At 42.3% G+C, this 20,410-nt stretch overlaps 2 protein-coding genes across 2 annotated transcripts in view; both read right to left on the bottom strand.

Annotated features, from left to right (window-relative positions):
- The window catches only part of LOC109487588 (discoidin, CUB and LCCL domain-containing protein 2-like), a 6,823-nt gene extending 422 nt beyond the window's left edge, over positions 1–6,401 (bottom strand). Inside the window, exons 1-6 of the mRNA XM_019791594.1 lie at positions 6,201–6,401; positions 3,836–4,161; positions 3,264–3,408; positions 2,558–2,746; positions 1,288–1,369; positions 617–772 (exon numbers count right to left, since the gene is read on the bottom strand). Of these exons, the coding sequence (XP_019647153.1) occupies positions 617–772; positions 1,288–1,369; positions 2,558–2,746; positions 3,264–3,408; positions 3,836–4,161; positions 6,201–6,285 (983 nt within the window). The 5' untranslated portion in view covers positions 6,286–6,401. The remainder of the gene's footprint in view (positions 1–616; positions 773–1,287; positions 1,370–2,557; positions 2,747–3,263; positions 3,409–3,835; positions 4,162–6,200) is intronic.
- Positions 6,402–9,494: 3,093 nt separating this feature from the next.
- Positions 9,495–19,614, bottom strand: LOC109487589. Its single transcript, XM_019791595.1, has 13 exons — positions 19,534–19,614; positions 18,172–18,376; positions 17,570–17,823; positions 16,909–17,319; positions 16,160–16,429; positions 15,627–15,808; positions 15,032–15,207; positions 13,572–13,673; positions 12,930–13,038; positions 12,437–12,576; positions 11,553–11,658; positions 10,394–10,610; positions 9,495–9,613 (listed from the first exon to the last, which is right to left on the bottom strand). The coding sequence occupies exons 1-13, from the start codon at positions 19,592–19,594 to the stop codon at positions 9,495–9,497; spliced, it is 2,352 nt and encodes a 783-aa protein (XP_019647154.1). The 5' UTR covers positions 19,595–19,614.
- Between the last annotated feature and the right edge of the window lie 796 nt (positions 19,615–20,410).

Below are 20,410 nucleotides of genomic sequence, written 5' to 3' on the forward strand. Positions count from 1 at the left end.
ATAGGGGCCCATTTGCAATCTTCTAATTTGCATTTTTTTCTGATTGGATACATCTGGCATTGTCTGGGGGCCAGAGAACCACGTGCGTGCGATCAGAAAACTTGGCCCGTACCGGCAACACCTGCAAACTAGGTTAGGCTCAACTTCCTTCTTCCAGCATTGTACGAGAGGTGCTCATCATAAGTTTGCGGAAACAGTCCTACTTTGATGGAGAACTGTTACCTTATGTGTTGTGGCAAAATACAACATCAAATGCATGAAAGTTCACTAGTCTGTGTTGGTACAAGTCATTATGAAATAAAGACTAAGCTTTAACTTCCAACACTTAGATTACAGAATTGCACACCTACCCTGAACAGAGACGGGGGGCGACACAAGTTATCTGGCACGTATAACCCGCTACTACGGTCACGTGTCTCTGACGTCACGTTCCAAGAGTAGACTGGTCAATTCCGTGAACAAGGTTGATGGAGTCAACCGAAAATTTGGGGTAAGTCCCAATTTTGTAATCTAAGTGTTGGAAGTTAAAGCTTTGTCTTTATTTCATAACAACATCAAATGCGTATAAGAAATCGGCTCCGCTCCTGAGGCGTCACCAAAATACTGTCCAACTCACCGTGGACCCCTGTATGTTTGGTTCACGACAAATTCCTCCATCTCCTCAAGTGACCCCGGCGTAGCCCGAGGCTGGTTCCTGTTGCTGTCTAACGGCCGGGTGGTTTTGTTGTAGATGGGGTTGGTGAAGACGGGGTAACTGTCCCGGGAGGCCACTCTAGGGGGGGATAGAAAGCTTACGTAAAGAGGAAATGATATCATAGAGTCTATGGATCAGCTATGTAATACCAATAGCAATTCATTACATGTGATAGCTTCAGAGAGAGAGGGAGAGAGAGAGAGAGCGAGTAAGAGAGACAGAGGGTGAGAGACAGAGAGAGATACAGAGAGAGAGAGAGAGAGGAAGAGAGAGAGAGAGAAGTAAAGAGATCCAGAGAGGGAATGAGGGGGAGCTAGAGGGGGGAGAGAGCGATAGAAAGAGAGATAAAGAGAGATATACAGAGAGAGAGGGGGCTAGAGGGGGAGGGAGCGATAAAGAGAAAGAGAGAGGGAGAGAGGGGAGAGAGATAAAGAGACATATACACACAGAGATAGATAGATAGATAGATAGATAGATAGATAGATAGATAGATAGATAGATAGGTAGATAGATAGATAGATAGATAGATAAAAAGACAGAGAGATAGAGACGGAACGCTTGGAAATAACCAATATCGTGTACAGTGTACTTACCTTTTTTTGGCAACGGCGACAGCGACAGCTACTAGCAGAATCAGACCAAGAACGCCCCCTACCGTGCCTCCTATGACTGCATCTGTTACCATACAGACCAAAGCACAGGTCAATGTTGGGACGGAAGATCAGAATGCTAACATCTAGGTCTCTACATTGTCCTTATATTTTTTATTTGAAATGTACATGTGTGAACAATAAAAAAAATGAGATAACCTAGTAAGACATTTCAATGGTTCAATAGTAATCTCCAAGCAGATCTTTCGGTGGCAAGACAGTATCCATTGGCCAGAGGAGTATCCATTAGCCACCGAAGGCTAATGGACACTCCTCTGGCCAATGGATACTGTCTTGCCACCGAAAGATCTGCTTGGAGATTAGTTCAATAGACAAGTAGCAGACCATGTGTATTTCAACGGGTTATAGCAAATGTCTCTATAAAACATGCATAACATGACACATAACTTCAAGTAAGGCATAGACGAGAAAAGATAGTAATGCTTTTGAAGACTGAATAATTTTCATTTTTACAGTCTTCACTACACTGAAGAAACCCTTCGTGATAAAAACTAAACTGTTGGCATTATCCCCAAGTTAACAAAGACATGATACATGGCATTTACGAATACATTCTTTCTTTGAAATGTTTCAATCAATCAAAAGATATTAAATTGCACTTCATTCTATGATGCGAAAATGTCATCAGCAAATGTCTCCATAAAACATACATAACATGCTCCATAACCTCAAGTAAGACATAGAACAGATATCACAATTGTACGGCCTGCCAGGGACTCGAACCCAGAACCTTTAGATTCTATTTCTGAGTCAACTAGAGAAGTAACATTTGCAAAGCAAATGCATAATATTTACCTTCGGACATGGTCTGCCCTGTTAATTCTTACGCAAACACATTCACATACATGTACTACGAGTATATGGTGCCAGGAGTAGAGCAGACCATGAAACTGCAACATTATGTAAGCCAACACCAGTCACCATGGTGACAGACGTCGACAAATCATGTCATTGGCCAGGTCAGAAGTTAGTGTTTGGAACTAGAAGAGGAGGAGGAAGAAACTGAGTAAAAACAATATGTTTTCCTTCGGGAAACAAAACAACCCTAGCCTGACTAAATTTGCGCTCCTAGCGGCCGGCCCGGTATTACACCAGCCGCCCCGTGTAATACCGGGCCGGCCGCTAGGAGCGCAGATTTAGTCAGGCTATAACAACCCTATCTACAATACCATTGTACTGCCTTTGAACGTACCTATTGGGAAAGAAGTTCGCGTCAAACCCGGGCGCTCGGTTTGTGCGGACGTTTGATTTGTGCTCTGACCAGTCGTGTTGGTCGTCACAGGAACTTCAGTGTTGGTGGTCCTGTGAGGGTGTGTCCCCACGTTTGTTGCTATGGCAACGGTTTGAGTCGCTTCCGTCGTCGTTGTGGTAATTGTATGTTCTAAGACAACGATAACGTTCTCATTGTTAGTAGTTTCATAGTCATTGTCTAAATTAAGAAGGAACAGTGTTAATGGTACTATTAAATTTTAAAGCTCTTTTTTATTTGTTTATGATCAAAACTTTCCCTCAATTGTTTTCAATCTCCATTGTTGAACCAATAACCATAAATATACCACCATTTATTCAAGTATGAAAAATAACTTGATAAGAATCGACTGCAAAATGCTCATATTTGGCCCTTAACAGTTGAAAACAGTCCTTTTCTTCCTAGTTGTCACAGTTATTCCATCTTTCAATGCAGTGGTATCAATAAAAGTTCAAAATTCATTGGTTAAATTTTGAACCAGCCTGGTGTGTTGGCTTCATGGCTCCTATCGTACCATTTTGGGCCATAATAGGATGCCCAGGCCTGTTTTTATTTTCATTTTTTTTACGCTCGCCCGCTCCATTATTTTTCTAGAAAAATCCGTTAACCAAAAATTTAAATTGGTGTGGCCTAAAATCGAATTTCCCACCTTGTTCACACCCCAGGAGCTCCAGTCGGAGAGAAACGCCGTTAGGAGACCAGGTCCAGGGAAGGACCCGGATGTACCTGGCCAGTATGGGTGGATCCAACAGGTTTTCTTTGACCGTGTCTGCATCCCTGTTACCGTCAAATATCTGAGGAACAAATGGTTAACATTCACGTTTTAATTTTAAAATGGCTTAAAGGCATCCAATGCAACTTCAGGGTGGCAAAACTGGAAATACTCTGAATAAGGCAATCTGTATGATATTAACACATACTGCTTCACATTAGCACATTTAAATCAGAATTTCATACTTAAGGCATTCAAAACAAGCAAGCCCTAAGATTAGTCATTTATTTTCTGGGTGGTACCCTTAAAATCAACTCAGGTCCTTCCAGTAACTGTTTATCGTCAGAATTTGGGGCATTTTTGCTCCATTGGGACAGTGTTGTTTCAAAGTACTGTAGTATGTACATAAGTGACTGAAAAATCTGGTTTCCAGGCCCTGAAGCCAAAAACTGCATAGTACTATGAAAGGACAACATCATCAAAAGTGGCGGGAAGTTCAAGTTACTCACAGCGTCCTCTTTTGGGTACGTGGAGTTTCCATACGTCGTCCAATCATCAGTCGCCTTGTTCGAAGACTGGAGTTTGAAGGAACTCACAAAGTAGGTCGTATTTGACCTCTGGTGACCTTGTGTCTGAATTCCCGTGACGCTTTTCACCTCAAGCAAGTCTATCTGTATCCACTCAGTGGTTGCGAACTTGTCAGGGTACCACGAGTCGTTGCCATGGAGACGACCAAATGACGTCATCCCGCAGTCGTTGGCGCAGTCTCTGGACGAAGCCGTGATTTGATCACGTGATATGTCACCTGATTCCATCCCAAGTGGAGAAATGCATGCTGCAAAGACAGAAGCCACAAGTGATATATTTACGTTCTGTATTGTTTTTATATGCATGTGCAAATAAAAAACAACAACTATGAATTGTTTAATAAATAAACAAACAAATAAAAAACAACAACTATGAATTGTTTCATAAACGTCCATAATACTATTTCACGCGGTTAGCCTAACAAACGAAAAAAGTTAAAGCTAAGAAACTTCATTAATTAGTTACTTTGCTTTGTTAATAATTCCTTAACTGACAAATGTAAACTCTACTTTAACCAAGGGTAAATGCCATTTCTTGTTATGACATAATCAATCAAGAGAAACGATGTAAAGTACTGTATCTATTATGTATGTATACAACATCCAACCCCTATAAATGAATAATAGCAGTGCATGCTCTCTCCTCGCTCCATCTGTTTAGTTTTGTCAAATATTTTGACAAATACTATGATGATTCTGACAACTACACCCCAAACCATGACTACATTTGCCCGTCTAAATTCAATAAGGTCACATCGACTTAATTTTATGGATGACATCCGCGCGCGCATTGATTTTCGCCTCTTCTCAAAAAAAAAAAAAGATCACGTCCACCGAGGCTCTGGCCTGGCTCTAGGTCTGGGTAGTCCATGGTGGTTAGCGACAATACGGAGCCTGGCACCCAGGCTACCGACGCTCCACGAATCAAGAACTCAGTACATACGTACAGTGCCGATTCATAAATGGCGCAAAAAGCCAGCATGTGCCGGCTTGTCGTATACGTCGCTGTGTACTGCCGCAAATTAACAATACCAGCTTTGTATTCCTGTGGTTAAGAAGCATTTATATTTTTGGCCGGAATTTTTTTTATTCCCCCGCGCGCACTAGTTTGGGGGTCTTCGTAGGATGTCATCCATATGATTCCCCTTAATGATTAAGTCCGTGTGGCCTAACAGTGCCTGGAGACATCCGCTGAGTTCGGGGCTATGGCTGGTACGTGATAGGCTTAGCAGGAAACCGCACAGACATGGACAAAACGGTCGCTTTAAACAGACGGTTCCTACATACACTTTTCGCACATGCTGTTATGTTATAAATTATTGGGCTGGCTCAGAAAAAACACCAATAATGGTCCAATTGTTACCCAAATAGATTTTAGTAATTCTTTGTGTCATCTTGTTCCAGAAATGACCGTATACTGAGAGATGGTTTCAACTAAGAGGGTATACTGTATTACACACATATGTCCCACTAGGGACGGAAAGGAGAAGTAAATAAGTGGGTATATAACAGTCAGTGCTGTTTTTATGTTTTGACTCGAGTGCCCCCGTTCAGACATTAGGTAAATATTGTTGCAAATACGTAACCTATAACCACTGGTGTATGCTTTTCACCACTAGGGCTAACCGCACAGCCAGGCGTTACAAAGTCACATCAAGCAACATTTGCCTTCGTTCAGGCTTGATGTAATTTTAACGGTGAGAGAAAAATAGGAAGTTTATGGTTGTTGCAAACGTACAATCGTCGGTACGTGGGGCTAGAGTTCGGTAGTAGGACAGGTTGCACCTTGAGGAAATGTCCACTGTGATAAACAACAGATTTCCTGATGCCTTCCGCTCAGAGATTTGGACACACCAGCCCAGTTAGAACCATAACAGGCAGTCAGAACACATGTAAAGCTGTAGAAATTAGCCTCCACCAGGCCTTTCTACAGGAATACGGATCGTAGAATTCGACAAAAAGGAGAGTAAAATTGGCCAGGGGAGTCCGGCCGTGGAAGGTTGGTTCTTTCCCTCCGAAGCGGCCAGTCAAACCCCAAGGCGGCCAAACTCCCCTGGCAAATATTGTCCTATATATAGCCAGCGTAGTTAGTCTGCTAGAGACTATGTAGAAATAACGCCATGGCGCTACGAGTTTTTTTACTGATGAATAAATCTACTATATACCCACCATTGAGCAAACAAAGGCAAAGTGAAAATGGTGACTCACAGAACAAGCTTCCGCACATATTGTACTATTAAAATGGATCCGTTTTATATACAAGAACAGCATAAGAAGTGCCTCTTACCTTCCTCCGTAACGGCGAAGCAAAGCTGAGTACAAAACAAAACCACTGCGGGAAGAAATCGCACCGACACCATCTGGACGTCCATGGCGGCTGTACATGTGCCCCTAACGGCCCACACAATAAAAACTGCCCGTCAGCCGAACAATTCCTGACTTCCCGCGCTGTTTGCCGAGGAGACAAAGGTCAACATGCTGGAGGCCAAGTGCCGGGGTTATCGTAGGTTATGACGTTATGCCTTTCATACTCGTAAACACATGGCCGTAGCCAGGATTTTGAATGGGGGGGTTCTTCCCACTGCTTGAGGGGACCAGCGATCGCCGTAGGCGCGAGGTTCCTAGGGGGGTCCCCCGGAAAATTGTAAAAAAAAATGAACCTTCTGAAATGGCATTTCCTGCGTTTTTGAGAGGATTTCAAAGAAAAAAACAGAGATAACTTCTTATTCAATGACAAAGTAGGCAGTTTTTATACGTTCCAAGCCTGCTGGTGATACGTATCAGTCCATCTTAAGAGAAATCTTGGACCTTTAGCTGAAAAGTGGACCAAGAAGTGGACTCCCTGGCTACGGGCATGAAACATCATCATTTCTTATTCGTATTTTTGCTTTTCCTTGCACTTATTCCGCTTTTGCTGGCCAATATCTTTCACTTTCATGGCATTCCCGTCTTTCACTCTCGAAGTTCCCCAAAGAAAGGTTTCTTTGTTGTTATGTAGCGCTTACTACGGGTTTTCCTGATTACTTCCACAAGAATTTAAGTACATCCTACAGACGGACTAGAAAAAGCGTCACCAAACGGCTAAAGTTATCATTGCAAGAAACCCCGTATGCAAGGGCAACAAAAATTTGAATCGCTAGGGGTCCCCACTGACAGGTGCAGATGATTCTGACCCCCGTCATACTGCAAAATTATATTTTCCTAAAAATAGAAAATTTAGATACAAGGCTACAAGCTTATAGGCGAAGGATTTTCAAATCTCTAACCTGTTTTAGAATGATTGAAGTTGTTTTCGTAAATAGATTATCAGTTTCACATTTCTAATACTAACATTAAAGCAGGGCTGTTTTGAAAACCTGTGTAAAAACGATCTTAATCACCAAGTCAGTCACAACCTACAACTAGAGTTCCAAGATCTCATACCTTCGCCAAATGACTTTCTTATGACTAAGAAAGTATACATTAATCCCCCGAAGTATCCTCCTTTAAACATTTTTCAACAAACGCCCCTGCAGTTTCAGAGCAAGCAGCTAGTGGGCTCAAACTCATGTCACTTCATCTCCAACACAAGAGCTATCTACCATGTAAATTTTGTGACCATAGCATGCCTGGATCATGAGACATCAAAACCGGAAGTTCTGCTGCAGTACCATGACAAGCCGCCAGGGGGCCAAAATCTATAATCAGTTCCAGGTCTCACCAAGACCTACCCGCCTGACAAATATCAAGACAATCCATCCAGGCGTTTTAATAATAGGCGAAGCTTCGAAGGCGAAGGTAATAAAGACCACGAGCCCGAAGGAGGTGCTAGTGATTCAATATTTTAATGACTAAAGTACCCCTATACAAAATGGAAGATTCTATACAAATTTGCTTATATGTGTCTATATGTGTATACTATGGGAATCACCATTGCCATAAGCATATCGATATTCTTCTAGCTGCATATAGTCAGTATAGGCTCAAAAGTTCAAAGAGATTGAAATTCAATAATAAATATTACATATATCATTTGTATCTTTACAACTGTACATAAGGGAATACGATTCTAAGTAGCAGTATATAGAAAGTTATATGCATTAGAATTTAGTATGATGATTAGTGATTGATAAGTGTAAACATTGCAGTACGATTCTATCGAGTTTTATAAGAAAGTATCGTGTGATTTACCTTGGGTGCCAAACTAGTATCGGGCCGTTAGCCGTTTTCCTTCGGCGCTCTTGGCTGCCGAAGGAAAACGGCTAACGGCCCGATACTAGTTTGGCACCCAGGGTACGTGTGATTCAACAGTCTTCCTTTCCCACGAAGTTTAAGCCATTCAGCGTTAGCTTAGACCTTCCTCCTTGACTGCTAACTGCAGTACTAGTGACCTAGTATACAAGAACAAAGTACATACTGTTAAAGCTGCATTATGTAACTTTACGGCGATAACAATAGTAAATTTTCTCGTCATTTCTTTACATACTAATTTGGATCAACCCTACTCCATTGCAAATACGTGCCATTTAGGAAGTGTAGATGCCTTACGAGTGTGTTTAAAGGTTTGAAACACAGCTGTCAGCCATGTTTGTTTACATTTTGGTAGTTTGTGGTGGTACCACAAACTTAGCGCGCCTTATGTGGAATATGTTTTTAGTGCCAACCATAAATGTCAGAAACGTAAGATTGGTTGCACAAATATGTTGAAAAGTGAGAGCAAATTACCATTACACGAATATTTCTTTAAATAGAATATTTCAATTTTTGGTGCAAAAATGTTGCATAATGCCCCTTTAATGATTATAACTTGATGTGTAGAATTATTCTCTTTCTGCATCACTGTGTGATAATTGATAATCCAGTAACGTATCAACCGCCAATATAGCTGACGATTATTACGTCATCATCGGTCGTTTGAATACACATAGTATATTGCACCACGAAATCCACAGTGTATTGTGCATAGCACTTCGGCAGAACGTCTAATATAAGGTCGTATTCGTTTTTTTAGGTGGACATCGCGATTGTAGTTTCCAAATGTTGTGTCGGAAAAGATATCGTCTGGAACGGGAAAAATTATTTTTTAAAAATAGTTTCCAACATGTAATCACAAGACGTGGTGACGGCACACTCAAGTTTTTCAAACTTACAAACTTATATTAATGCTGCCACCAACACAGGGGACAATACAATACTCATTTTCACCTGAGCGAAGTGAGGAAAAATTCTGATGCAATGTTGACCGAACATCCAACGAAAACGGTGAAAAAACTAGGGTTTGTACGGCGCATGCAGTACGTTCTGCCGACGTGCTGTATTTTTTAATGAAAGCGCCTTGATTTTGACAGGTAAGAAATCTACCGTCTTACTACCCTGGAAGCCAGAACTCGTTTTCCGGGCCGCAAGAGTCCTTCGCCCGCTGGTGTAAATTACCGCTACGGGGGAGTCTAGCCCGGGGGGGAGTTTGGCTAGTTCTAGGGCCGGACAAACCCCTCGGGCTCAACTCCCCCGTAGCGGTAATTTAAGGCGAAGGGCTCTTGGCTGCCGAAGGAAAACGGCTAACGGCCCGATACTAGTTTTGGCATCCAGGGTACCGTCTTACCTATCGTGCAGCGAGGGCACGGCGGTACTGGACTGTCAGCGCTACAACCGCCACCAGTAGAACGGCTGCGATTCCAGCCACAACACCCAGGGAGATAGGCATGGCGAGAGCGGTCCTTTCTGTAGGGAGGAGATAATAAAATGTTACTGCCCAGCTGCCCCGAGGTGTGCATGGTGAAACAATCCCTGGTCAGGTACGATAACTACCGAATAAACCACCGAGTGAGCGTAGCGACGGGCCAAAAAGTGGTCGGTTATTCTAGTAACCGACCACTTTTGAGGTTACGGCCTGATAACCAATGGGAATATTTAAATGGAGCCTTCTGATTGGTCGACGTCTTCTGACTATATGATAATATCAACATAATCATCGTTATTCCAAGTTATCATGAAATATACATCTGTGAGGAAAAGTTGTACAACAGGTCCTATTTGAATTCACAGGGCAGTAGTTTAAATGCAAACAGAATTTATCTCCAAAGAACAATTTTTTTCTAAGATTTCATGATATCAATAAATCAGGCAGGATCACTAAAGCCCTATTCAGACGAAACCGGTAGAATCGTGATTCGGGTAAATCACATTCCTCACATCTGGTCCTTCGGAATCGTGTCCAAGCACGATTTGGCTAAACTACAATCATTGCTGAAATATCACCCCGTAATCCATGACCGGGTCAATATGTAAAGTAAACCAGTGAAGACACATTGCGTTCAGACTGAATGCGTTGAAGCCGGTTCGAAACTACCTCCCGAGGTGGTTTATTTGGGATCGAGGCACTTTCAATGCGATTTAGAGCTTTTAGCATGATGGGGCCACTAGAATCCTGCCTCGGTGGAATCCACATGCAATGCGCTTTCACCGCTTTCGTCTGAACAGGGCTTAAGCGTCTGGAAAGACCTTTCGCGGTGTATCCTGGGAGAAGTATGAGTGGTCCTTGGCTGATGGACGCCGTCTGATGCTGATGACAACTCTCACACGTGCCAACATCCGGGTTCTGCCAGGAGGCTCCTCTGCGCCTGCGCCGCTGGTCAGGTTGTTCTTGTATACATCCTTGCGCACAACGAGAATTCCTGTCGTCGATCATGCAGAGCATCATGCTACAATGCAGGTACACCTGGGAAAGGAACAAGCAATAAGAGCACATTTTTGACAGAGCTTAAAGGTATCCATTGCAGTTTCAAGGCGGCAAAATTGGAATTGAAATTTGGCCACATCAATTTAATTCGTAGTTTCTCGGATTCGCCTTGTCCATTCTTTCTTTTTTTCTGATTTGCAAAAAAGAAAAATTAGGTTCTAAATCAACTGCAAAATGCTCAATGAACACATGTATTGGCCCCAATGGTTAAAGAAAATCCTTTTCTTCCCAGTTTTCAAAGTGTTTCAATGTTACAATGCAACTTCGTTTTATTAAAAGTTCTAAATCTATTGTTTTATATTATAGTCATAAACCAGCCTGGTATGTTGACTTTATGGCCCATATCGTATACATTTCCGGCTATCATAGGGTGCCTTGGCCTTTTTTTTTTTAATTTTTCTATTTCGCCCTGTCGCTTCATATTTTTTCTGAAAAAATCAGAGAAACAACAAATTAAATTGGTGTGGTTTTGAGTAGACCAAGAACCTCCTTGAGTAGACACAGTGCTATTCACCAATTTCACACTTCCCATAATGCCTAGTAAAGATCACGGATATGGATGGGATATGACGTATGAAGCAGATATACGTAATGCGACCGAGCGAGTAGGACAGTCTTCGGTAGAAGGTAGAACGACAGAAGGTACGTCATTTTCTCTAATTCCAACAAAAATGCAATCATGGCATGCGCTTTATACTAGATATTATTATTAAATAATTCAAAACAATATAGTTGACCAGTTTGTCGATAGAACTTGTTGGAAATATTACATCGAGGAAGGGGGAGGGGGGTGGTCATACGTCATATCCGTGATCTTTACTAGGCATTATGGGAAGTGTGAAATTGGTGAATTGTATTTGGATTATATAGTATCACACAGACGTTTCTGCCTGAGAGTGGTGTGTGTAAAAGAAAACTCACCACGTTGTCGGTGGAGTTCGGGAAAGTGAAGGACATGATAGAGAACTGCAAGGTCATCGGGTCACTCGGATCACTGTGAATTTTCAGCGTCGGGTCGATTTTGCAACTGTATAAAACAATAACAAATAAAAAAGAATGGATAAAGGGGAGGTTGAACGGCATGCTTTGTGTGTGTTTCGTGTATGTGTGTGTGTTTTGTGTGTGTGTGTGTGTGTGTACATGTATGTGTGTGTGTCTGTTTTTTTTGTGTGTGTACATGTATGTGTGTGTGTGTGTGTGTTTCTGTGTGTGTATGTTTGTGTGTATGTGTGTGTACATGTATGTGTGTGTACATGTATGTGTGTGTGTCTGTGCTTTTTTGTGTGTACATGTAGTCTGTGTGTCTGTGTGTCTGTGTGTCTGTGTGTCTGTGTGTGTGTGTGTGTATGTTTGTGAGTATGTGTGTGTGTGGCGGGTGCGTGCGTGCGTTTGTGTGTATAAACTATTCGGTACGGTAGCTACGTAGAGTGGAGTTTGCATACGCTCCAAGCAGAGGTTAAAGATGCGTTGGCTGATTTTGAGTTGGCTTATTTTGGCGTGGTTTTAGGCGTTTTTGTCGGTCTTTCTTTTTTTGTACTGGTATATTTTTTTACGTTATGACGTCAGCCTAACATGGACACAGCCTGGCAAATTTGATGAGCTGTCTTTGTAGCTAGCCTCTACCAGGCTTCGGGAGGCGGCTGGAAAGAGTAGAAATCGGGCAAATAGAGAGATAACATGCCAGGGGAGTTTGTCTGCTGGAAGAGAACATTTTGCCGCGTCCAGCCGCCTCCCGAAGCCTGGTAGAGGCTATTTGTAGCCACCGAAAGACCTGTTTGGAGATTAGAGTTTGGATATATACGTACCCGTTTCGAATGATATAAACCTTGGGCTCGGCGCTCATGTCTACGGTTGGTGTTGCCAGACAGTCCAGTGCGAACAGCTCCATGTTTGACAACGCGGTCCGGGAGGACAGTCCGAAGTACAGCCGATCAGACGGCAGAACCTGGAGATGGACGAATACGTCGTAATTTCCATGAAAGCGTCTATAAGGCGACACCGACTTTATTTTATGGATGACATCCTCTGAAGACCCCCAAACTAGTGCGCGCGGGCGAATAAAAAAAAATTCCGGCCAAAAATAAAAATGCAATTCATCCGCGCGCACTAGTTTGGGGGTCTTCAGAGGATGTCATCCATAAAATTAAGTCGGTGTGGCCTAAGCTTCAAGAACTTGCACAGAACTTGTCACAGAAGGAATTAACCATAAATGGGAGACAATATAAATTGGTAAAGGCCATGCCGTATTGTATTTAAGAAGAAGTAATCAAGTATACTGAACTTCTGGGCTTCACTGACCTGTAAGGGGTAATCCAGGGGCTCATAGCTGTGCACAAAGTCTTGTGACGTGTACAGATGCATGTCAAACACAAACGTGCTGTTGGCGTCCTCCACATCGATCGCAAACCTTTTCAACAGAGGAAACGAGCATCGTCAGATACTTTCTATCCTAAATGGCCAGATCAAATCAATGTACAAATGAAAACTTGTGGAATTCAGAAAAAAGCAATATAATATCAAATAAGAATAAGAAATACTGTTAGAGACAACTTGATGGTGAAACTAAGAAGACTGAAATGTATTTCATTTTGCTTCGGTGAAGTTTACACATCCATGTGAAAACGGCCAGACGTTTCAGGTAGCATCCACTATCTTTTGCCATTGACACTGGAGAGTTGTCCGAATTCGAAAAGCAGGTTCATAAGTACAAACTATTGGTTCTCAAATTATATTTTTAACATCACAAAGAAACGAGAAGAAGCCGAACCTCTGTATTAGAGTAGTTTTAGAGCTGTTTGTAATACAAACATGTATATTACCTATTTCATCTGTTCACCTGTACTTAGCCCGATAGGGCATGAATGTACAATAAAGGTTATTAATTATTATTGATTATACAAAGAATTGAATTTGTTATTGTTTGTTTGTTTGCTTGTTTACTTGATGGGTACAGAATTAAGAAGGTTGTTTGCGTACAAAGGCGGGTAGACTGCCAGGCCATCCACTGTCTCCAAGAATCTAGTTTCAGGCTGGATAATCTCACTTGTTATGACATCACCATAAAACAGGAGTATGGAACAAAGAAGAAATATCGTTAGTGTAAGCATTCTAGAGTAAGAAACAATGGTAACTGATCTGATCTGGCCATCACTGTAGCTGAAAGTTATCTATTCTAACACATATAACTCCAGTAAACTGTATCTAATGCTGAGGTCACATTGCCAAACCGGGGCCCGAACGGGCAGTCTTATGGAACGAAAAATATGATATAAAAGACAACAAAGCACAAAAAAGTTTTAAAAATTGATAATGGCAACTAGCTGCATATATCATTGATATAAATTATTGATTTTTTGTTCATCGAAACAGCCCGCCCGGGCCCCGGTCTGGAAATGTGACCTCAGCAGCCGAACAGACCAGTGGTATTGGTAGTTTCAGTTTCTCTTTGGACCGTTAAAAGAATTCGCACTTTTGCATCGTCATATGCGATCAAGCCACATAACCCGTTATAACATTACAAGGCCTGGGAAGTTGTATTGGTTTTTTTGGGGGGGCAAGACTGGATTAAATGAGAAGTCACCTTTTGAACAAGTGCATCTTAAATTTTGTAAATCAATATTAGGGGTAAGGAAGAATGCTAGCAACATCGTAACAAGGGCAGAACTTGACAGGTATCCTCTGTGGATCGAAGTATATTTTAGAATGTACTCATGTTACACAAGATTACTTAAAGGTGTACCAACAAATAGCCTACAATACGAAGCCTTTCTAGTACAACAAGAGTTACATAGAAATAAGATACCATGCTGGTTGTCCAATGTTAGTAAAATCCTTGAGGAGTCGGGTTTCTCTTTGACAGGGATTACAACTAGGGTTGCGTACCGGTTCAGGTGGGCCGGTACGGACCGGAAAAATAGTATCGGTCCGGTTCGAAAAAAGCGAAACGTTGGTGGACCGGTTTTTTGGACCGGAACAAAAAATCATACTTGATCACTACACACAAGAAGGCCTGCCAGGAAAATGAACATCCAGTGTTAAAATAAAGAGATTTACCTTAGTTTCCGTCTCTGAGAACTAGTGAGAAGTGAGATAGGAATTCGAAACCTAGTTATATCATCCATGGTTATATTTAATGTTCTTTGAAAGATACAGGACAAATTGTCAACACTTTATTCATGTTTTTGTCATTATCGAAGAATTTCAGTAGAACATGTGACGCGCGTCAATTTTCAGGTACAGGTACAGGTACAGGTCCGGACCTGGACCTAAACCTCTGTACCTGTACCTGTACCTGTACCTGATGTTACGAAAAGGTACGCAGCACTAATTACAACACATCACACGCGCAGAATGAAGTGAAACAAAGACTGAAAGAGATCAGTACAGTCAGTGGAACTCACATAGAATCCGGGACCACGTACAGAATCTCGCCGTCTGTGAACGTCACGTCGAACACGCTTACGAGAGTACACGTGAAGGATCGGCTGAACGGCTGGCCTCGCACCACGCCGTTCACGTCCACGATTGGGTCAGCGATAGCCGTGTTGGTGAACGTGAACTTGTCGTGCCCGTACACCTGCGATTATCATAAAATGCATAATAAGGTGGCGTTTAAAACACACCTCGGCAACGTTATTCTCTTTTATGTGAGTGATGTTTGTGTTCCGCTGCAGTACCAAGGAAAGCTGCTGGGGGCTGAAAACATCATCATTTCCAGCTTTTGTAACACCCTACCAACGCACCAAGTATGAAAGCAATCCATCCAGCCGAGTTATCTGGTTGACAAGATTTAATTCCCCAGGAACTCAATCGCAGTATTATACCAACGGTTCCGCCCAGCCAAAAAATGATTTCTAGAAGTCATTTTCGTGACGACAGAATCTTGAGACATGTATCATGATCTTAACGGACATCTGTATTGTTTCACTTTAGATCTACACGAAATCTGGCGCCAAATTTCTGCTTTGAAATGACGAATATCACAAACTAGTTCACCTCTTGAATCGTTCCGCAGTCCTGCAGACCTGTCCGCAAGGTGGCGTGCGTGTCGTTGCGGGTTGCCAGGCAACTGGCGTTAATGAGATGCATTCCCGCCACATCCACCCCGGGAAGGGCGGCAAGGGGGAAGGACACCTCCATGTGTGACTGGTCACATGATACGTGCACCACGATGTTGTCTGTGGGGGTCAGGTGGTTAAAGTTAAATATTTCCGCAAGTGAAAAATACCTCTGCCCCGGAGGCGTCGCCAAAAATGAGGTACGTACAAGTGGTGATGACTATGATATGAGGAAGGGGGCGTTTTCGGAACGACGAGATGAAGATAAGGCCCATTTTCTATTGCATCTCTGATATTGTTTCCTTTTTTTGGAAACGCCTCTGGAGCGGATCACACTTGCATCCATTCGTTCAGAAGCATGATATAGTCACATACATGTAATCGTAACATTTACACATATCTTACTTTGTGTGTTGTGATCAAATCTCTTCCTTTATGCAGAAAATGTTGAGATAGACTACACATATCTACCTGTAGCCTGAATTGTGCTGACTTCAGAAGTAAGACCTCCGTCTTCACCATATGACGTCACTCTGATCTGGTAAGGCGTGGCAGGCATGAGTCCCCGTAAGGAGGCCCGGGTCTCGTGTGCGGCCGGGGGCGGGGCCAGGTCCTTGTACGAACCGCCCAGCACGCTGTAGCGCACCCGGTAACTGTGCACCGTGAAGTTCGCCGTCACGTTCCAAGTAAACGTCAGGAAGTCCAGACCAACTTCCTCCATCACCAAATTATACAGGCCCTCTGGTATTAAAAGATATTACTGTGAGATGCGTATAGAGACAGTGTTTACTAAGGTATGTTTATCATTCATTTAAAAACACCCAACGATTTCAACCCACTCACACGTAAGTCCAATGTGTTATAACAAATCCCTGTGGTATTCAAAGATATCGAACAGAACATCTCTTAATACAAGAATTCGGAGATCACATACCTCCATGAAATATGAGTTTTTGTCATTTAAGAAAAATTTGTCTCATTGACTATGGAAATAATGTTGTACATACCATAATTTATCATAATTAATGGTTTTCTAAACTCAAATTTTATACACTTTTCATCAGAACAATATTTTGCGTGTGGACACACACACACACACACACACAGTGATACAGAGAGAGAGAGAGAAAAAAAGAGAGAGACCAAAAACAATACCTCCATTTTTCATGGAGGTAATTACTTGCATTCTGTAACATTTGCTGGAGGTTTGTTGAGCTCACCTATTGTGATTGTACTTGCTATGGCTTTGGTCGTCGTTACGTCGAAGGTCCCAGTGGTTACGGAAGATGTGTTGGAACTTCCCAAAGGAGTTGTAGCTGTAGACCAGGTTGTTGTAACCGTGCTGACGCTACTGTTGTGTTGTACCGTTGTGCTGATGCCAGCCGAGGTTGTTGTAACTGTGCTGACGTCACTGTTCTGTTTCACCGTTGTGTTGATGTCAGTAGGGTTTGGTGTAACTGTGCTGATGTTACTGCTGTGTTGCACCGTTGTGTTGATGTCAGTAGGGTTTGGTGTGACTGTACTGATGTTATTGTTGTGTTGCACCGTTGTGTTGGTACTTGTGGTGGCACGGCGTTCAGCTACAGCGACTGTCCAAGGTGTACTGGCTGTTGTGGTGGGGATTGTTGTAGCTGTACGGGGCAAAATATCAGTTAATCACCACCGTGCTACACACTACATTCTTGTCTACATTGCATAACAGCACAGCTCGTTGGTTCTACGTCTACACTGATGCTTGGTTAATTGTGCTGTCCACAGCACTGGCTCTCTTGACTACTCGCTAAGATTGCATATGCTACATAGCCATTTCGTCTATTTTAGCATATCTTTATTACTTGGTACGTTCATCGTAAAGCAACATCTCTGTGAACTGTGTCTCACCACCACTGTAGGTACCACTGCACAGCGTGAAAACATGCCTGTCGTTCAAGGCGCCAGAGATTTTGCGAAGGCTCTCTTGACTCAAGGAGATGTCTTTCTCACAGGTGTCACTCCTGCACCGGTAAAAGCCGAAGGTCCGCTCACTTGAGGCGATAACCGAGAACGCCGTGCTGGCGGCCTCAGCCATCCTGACGTTGGGAGGACAGCTGAAGACATTGTTTATGTACGGGTCCGAGTTATACTCTGTTCTACACCTGTACAGGGAAGCCGGGTAAACACGAATTGTTTATGACATAATGCATCATTCGATTTGGCAGCAATTATTTTTATATAGTCTACAGTATACCATCATATACTGTCTTATCATTCTGGTAGATAAAGAACAGTACCGTCGTAAGGGGTACGTTGTAAAAGAAGCAACAAGCACATTTCATGCTAATCGTAAGCTTGATCCTTTTCCGGAAGAATTACACAATGTTGATTTTTTTTCTTGAAATCCGAAGAACAGGTGCAGTATAGGACTTTAAAGTTTGCTTGATTTCTCCAAATGTCAGAAAGGGATTTTCCGAATGCTAACAAAGGTACACCAATGGGAGACTTACACGTCATAATCCCCACCATTCTCGATACTTTTCTCGCCACATCCAGTGGGTCTGAGCCCGTAAGAAGCGCAGAGATGTTGGTAGTCCCTGCACCAGTTTTCGCTGGCCGACTGTAGCGAGCTAAGTGTTGCTTCAATGGCAAAGAAACTCTCCCCTGCGTACTCGACGTTACCGGTCTGCAGGACCTCAAAGGCGTGTTCATTGGCTACAAAGGAATACGTATACCAAGAATAAAGATAGCATGAAAGTTCATCTGTGTTGGTACAAGTCATTATGAAATAGAGACTAAGCTTTAATTTCCAACACTTAGATTACAGAAATGGGACTTACCCCAAATTTTCACAGGCTCACAGACCCACCCTGAACAGAGACGGGGGGGCGACACAAGTTATCTGGCACGTATTACCCGCTACTACGTATACGGTCACGTGTCTCTGACGTCACGTTCAAAGAGTAGACGGGTCCATTCCGTGAACAAAGTTGATGGAGTCAACCGAATGTTGGAAGTTAAAGATTAGTCCTTATTTTACAAGAATAAAGATATTAGGCAAGCACAAGTTGCAAGGTGATATCAATGTATTATACATCGCTCGGTTCGTCTGTGGGAGAGGCCATGTTTAGAGGTTTTTTTTTTGGGGGGGGGGATCCGAGTGCACTGGAGGCCTCGTTTTGATGCATGCGAGCTCTCGCGCGTTCACGTCAAGAAGGTACTCTCGCGGGAATACAACCAACATGGCGATCATATCTGGGATCAGGTCCATTTGCCGTAATTTCGATTTATGTTACACTATGTATGATACACTAAAATGCAATCAAACGGCAAAATGAAGTTCATGGGTTATGATTGTAGTAATGTCCCATTGTATATGTAACTACAAATATAATCTCAGGGTTTTAATTAGACCAATAGAGAACTATTGCCGTTTTGTATAAGGCAACAGCAAGTATTTTTTTATGGATGACATCAGCGCGCGCATTAATTTTCGCCTGATTTTGGAAAAAATAAATAAATTCTGTTGCCCTCTGACAGTAGTCAACATGTCGAAAATGGGCAAAAATTTCTGTTGCCATGCCGGAAGGTGGATGGCAGATAACTATGAAGAGAGGAGACAAGAAAAGGCTTTGATTTAATGTTTTGTTTCTTACTTTGATGCAGTGATATGTGATGTTGGTTGTGTATATGTGATGTTCCCACTGAATCAAAACCATTTGTACAATGATTGAGTCAAAATTTTAAAAGGTACGAACCTTCTTTTTTTTGGGCCGCTCGCATTAGATTTGGAGTGTGTGGAGGATGCCATCCATAAAATTTACTTGTTGTGGACTAATTTTCTTCTTAACACAATTAATAGCTTCACTCACCGCCATTGTTGACTCCAGCTGTTAGAAGGAATGCTCCAAATATATGCAAAATGTGCACCATCTCGCAAATGCCAGTTGTTTGTGTCTGGAAACAGTTTACACAAAACCCAACCTTGCAATTAATGGCACAAGAAATGTACACCGTGGTATTTTGTAAAACGAATTCTTAACACTATGAATTGACAGGTAGGATCCAACATCGAAAAAGTGATCCAGCAGATTTACAAATTCTTTATCAGACTTACCCTGTTCAAAGGTTTAGAATTGTGTCAAGTGAACATTTACAGTAGTAGTATTATGTTGTGTACGATTGGGACAGATGCGTTTTCCAACGAAAATCCACAGTCGTCTTCAGAACTTAGATCAACTTACTAGAATGCCCCAATATTATCGACATTTCATATGGATATCAAAGACAGTCAAGGGCACTTCATAATTTGATACTCAGGTTTTCTAGAAAAAAAATACAGTAAAAATTGCTACAGTAACTTTTTCTTACCTTGATACGATGTGCAGGTGTCAGCTGGTGCACGTACCAACGCATGCGTACTCCGTCACAACATGATGACCTTTCACCCCGCAGACATGTTTGTCGTGTGCACCTATAAAAACGTAATTAGATTAGAGGAGTGGAACGCAAAATCAGTCTGTAGTAGCTATCGTAATCAGCCATTCCGTTCATAAAGGTTAACGTCTAAGGGAACATTGCGCTTTCCATCCAAATTTCTCCCTGATCCCTTTAGGAATTCATGTGCGCTACAATTTTGATATTTCTCTGATCTAGCAGTTTGCCATTCAACATTTAATTTCATAACATGACGTACGAACTGTTGAACTTTTGCAGAAGTGTTGACGCATGTTTGTTTACCCAAAATAA

Source organism: Branchiostoma belcheri, unplaced genomic scaffold, assembly GCF_001625305.1.
Source record: "Branchiostoma belcheri isolate BF01 breed outbred unplaced genomic scaffold, Haploidv18h27 scaffold9, whole genome shotgun sequence".
Taxonomy (NCBI): Eukaryota; Metazoa; Chordata; class Leptocardii; order Amphioxiformes; family Branchiostomatidae; genus Branchiostoma; species Branchiostoma belcheri.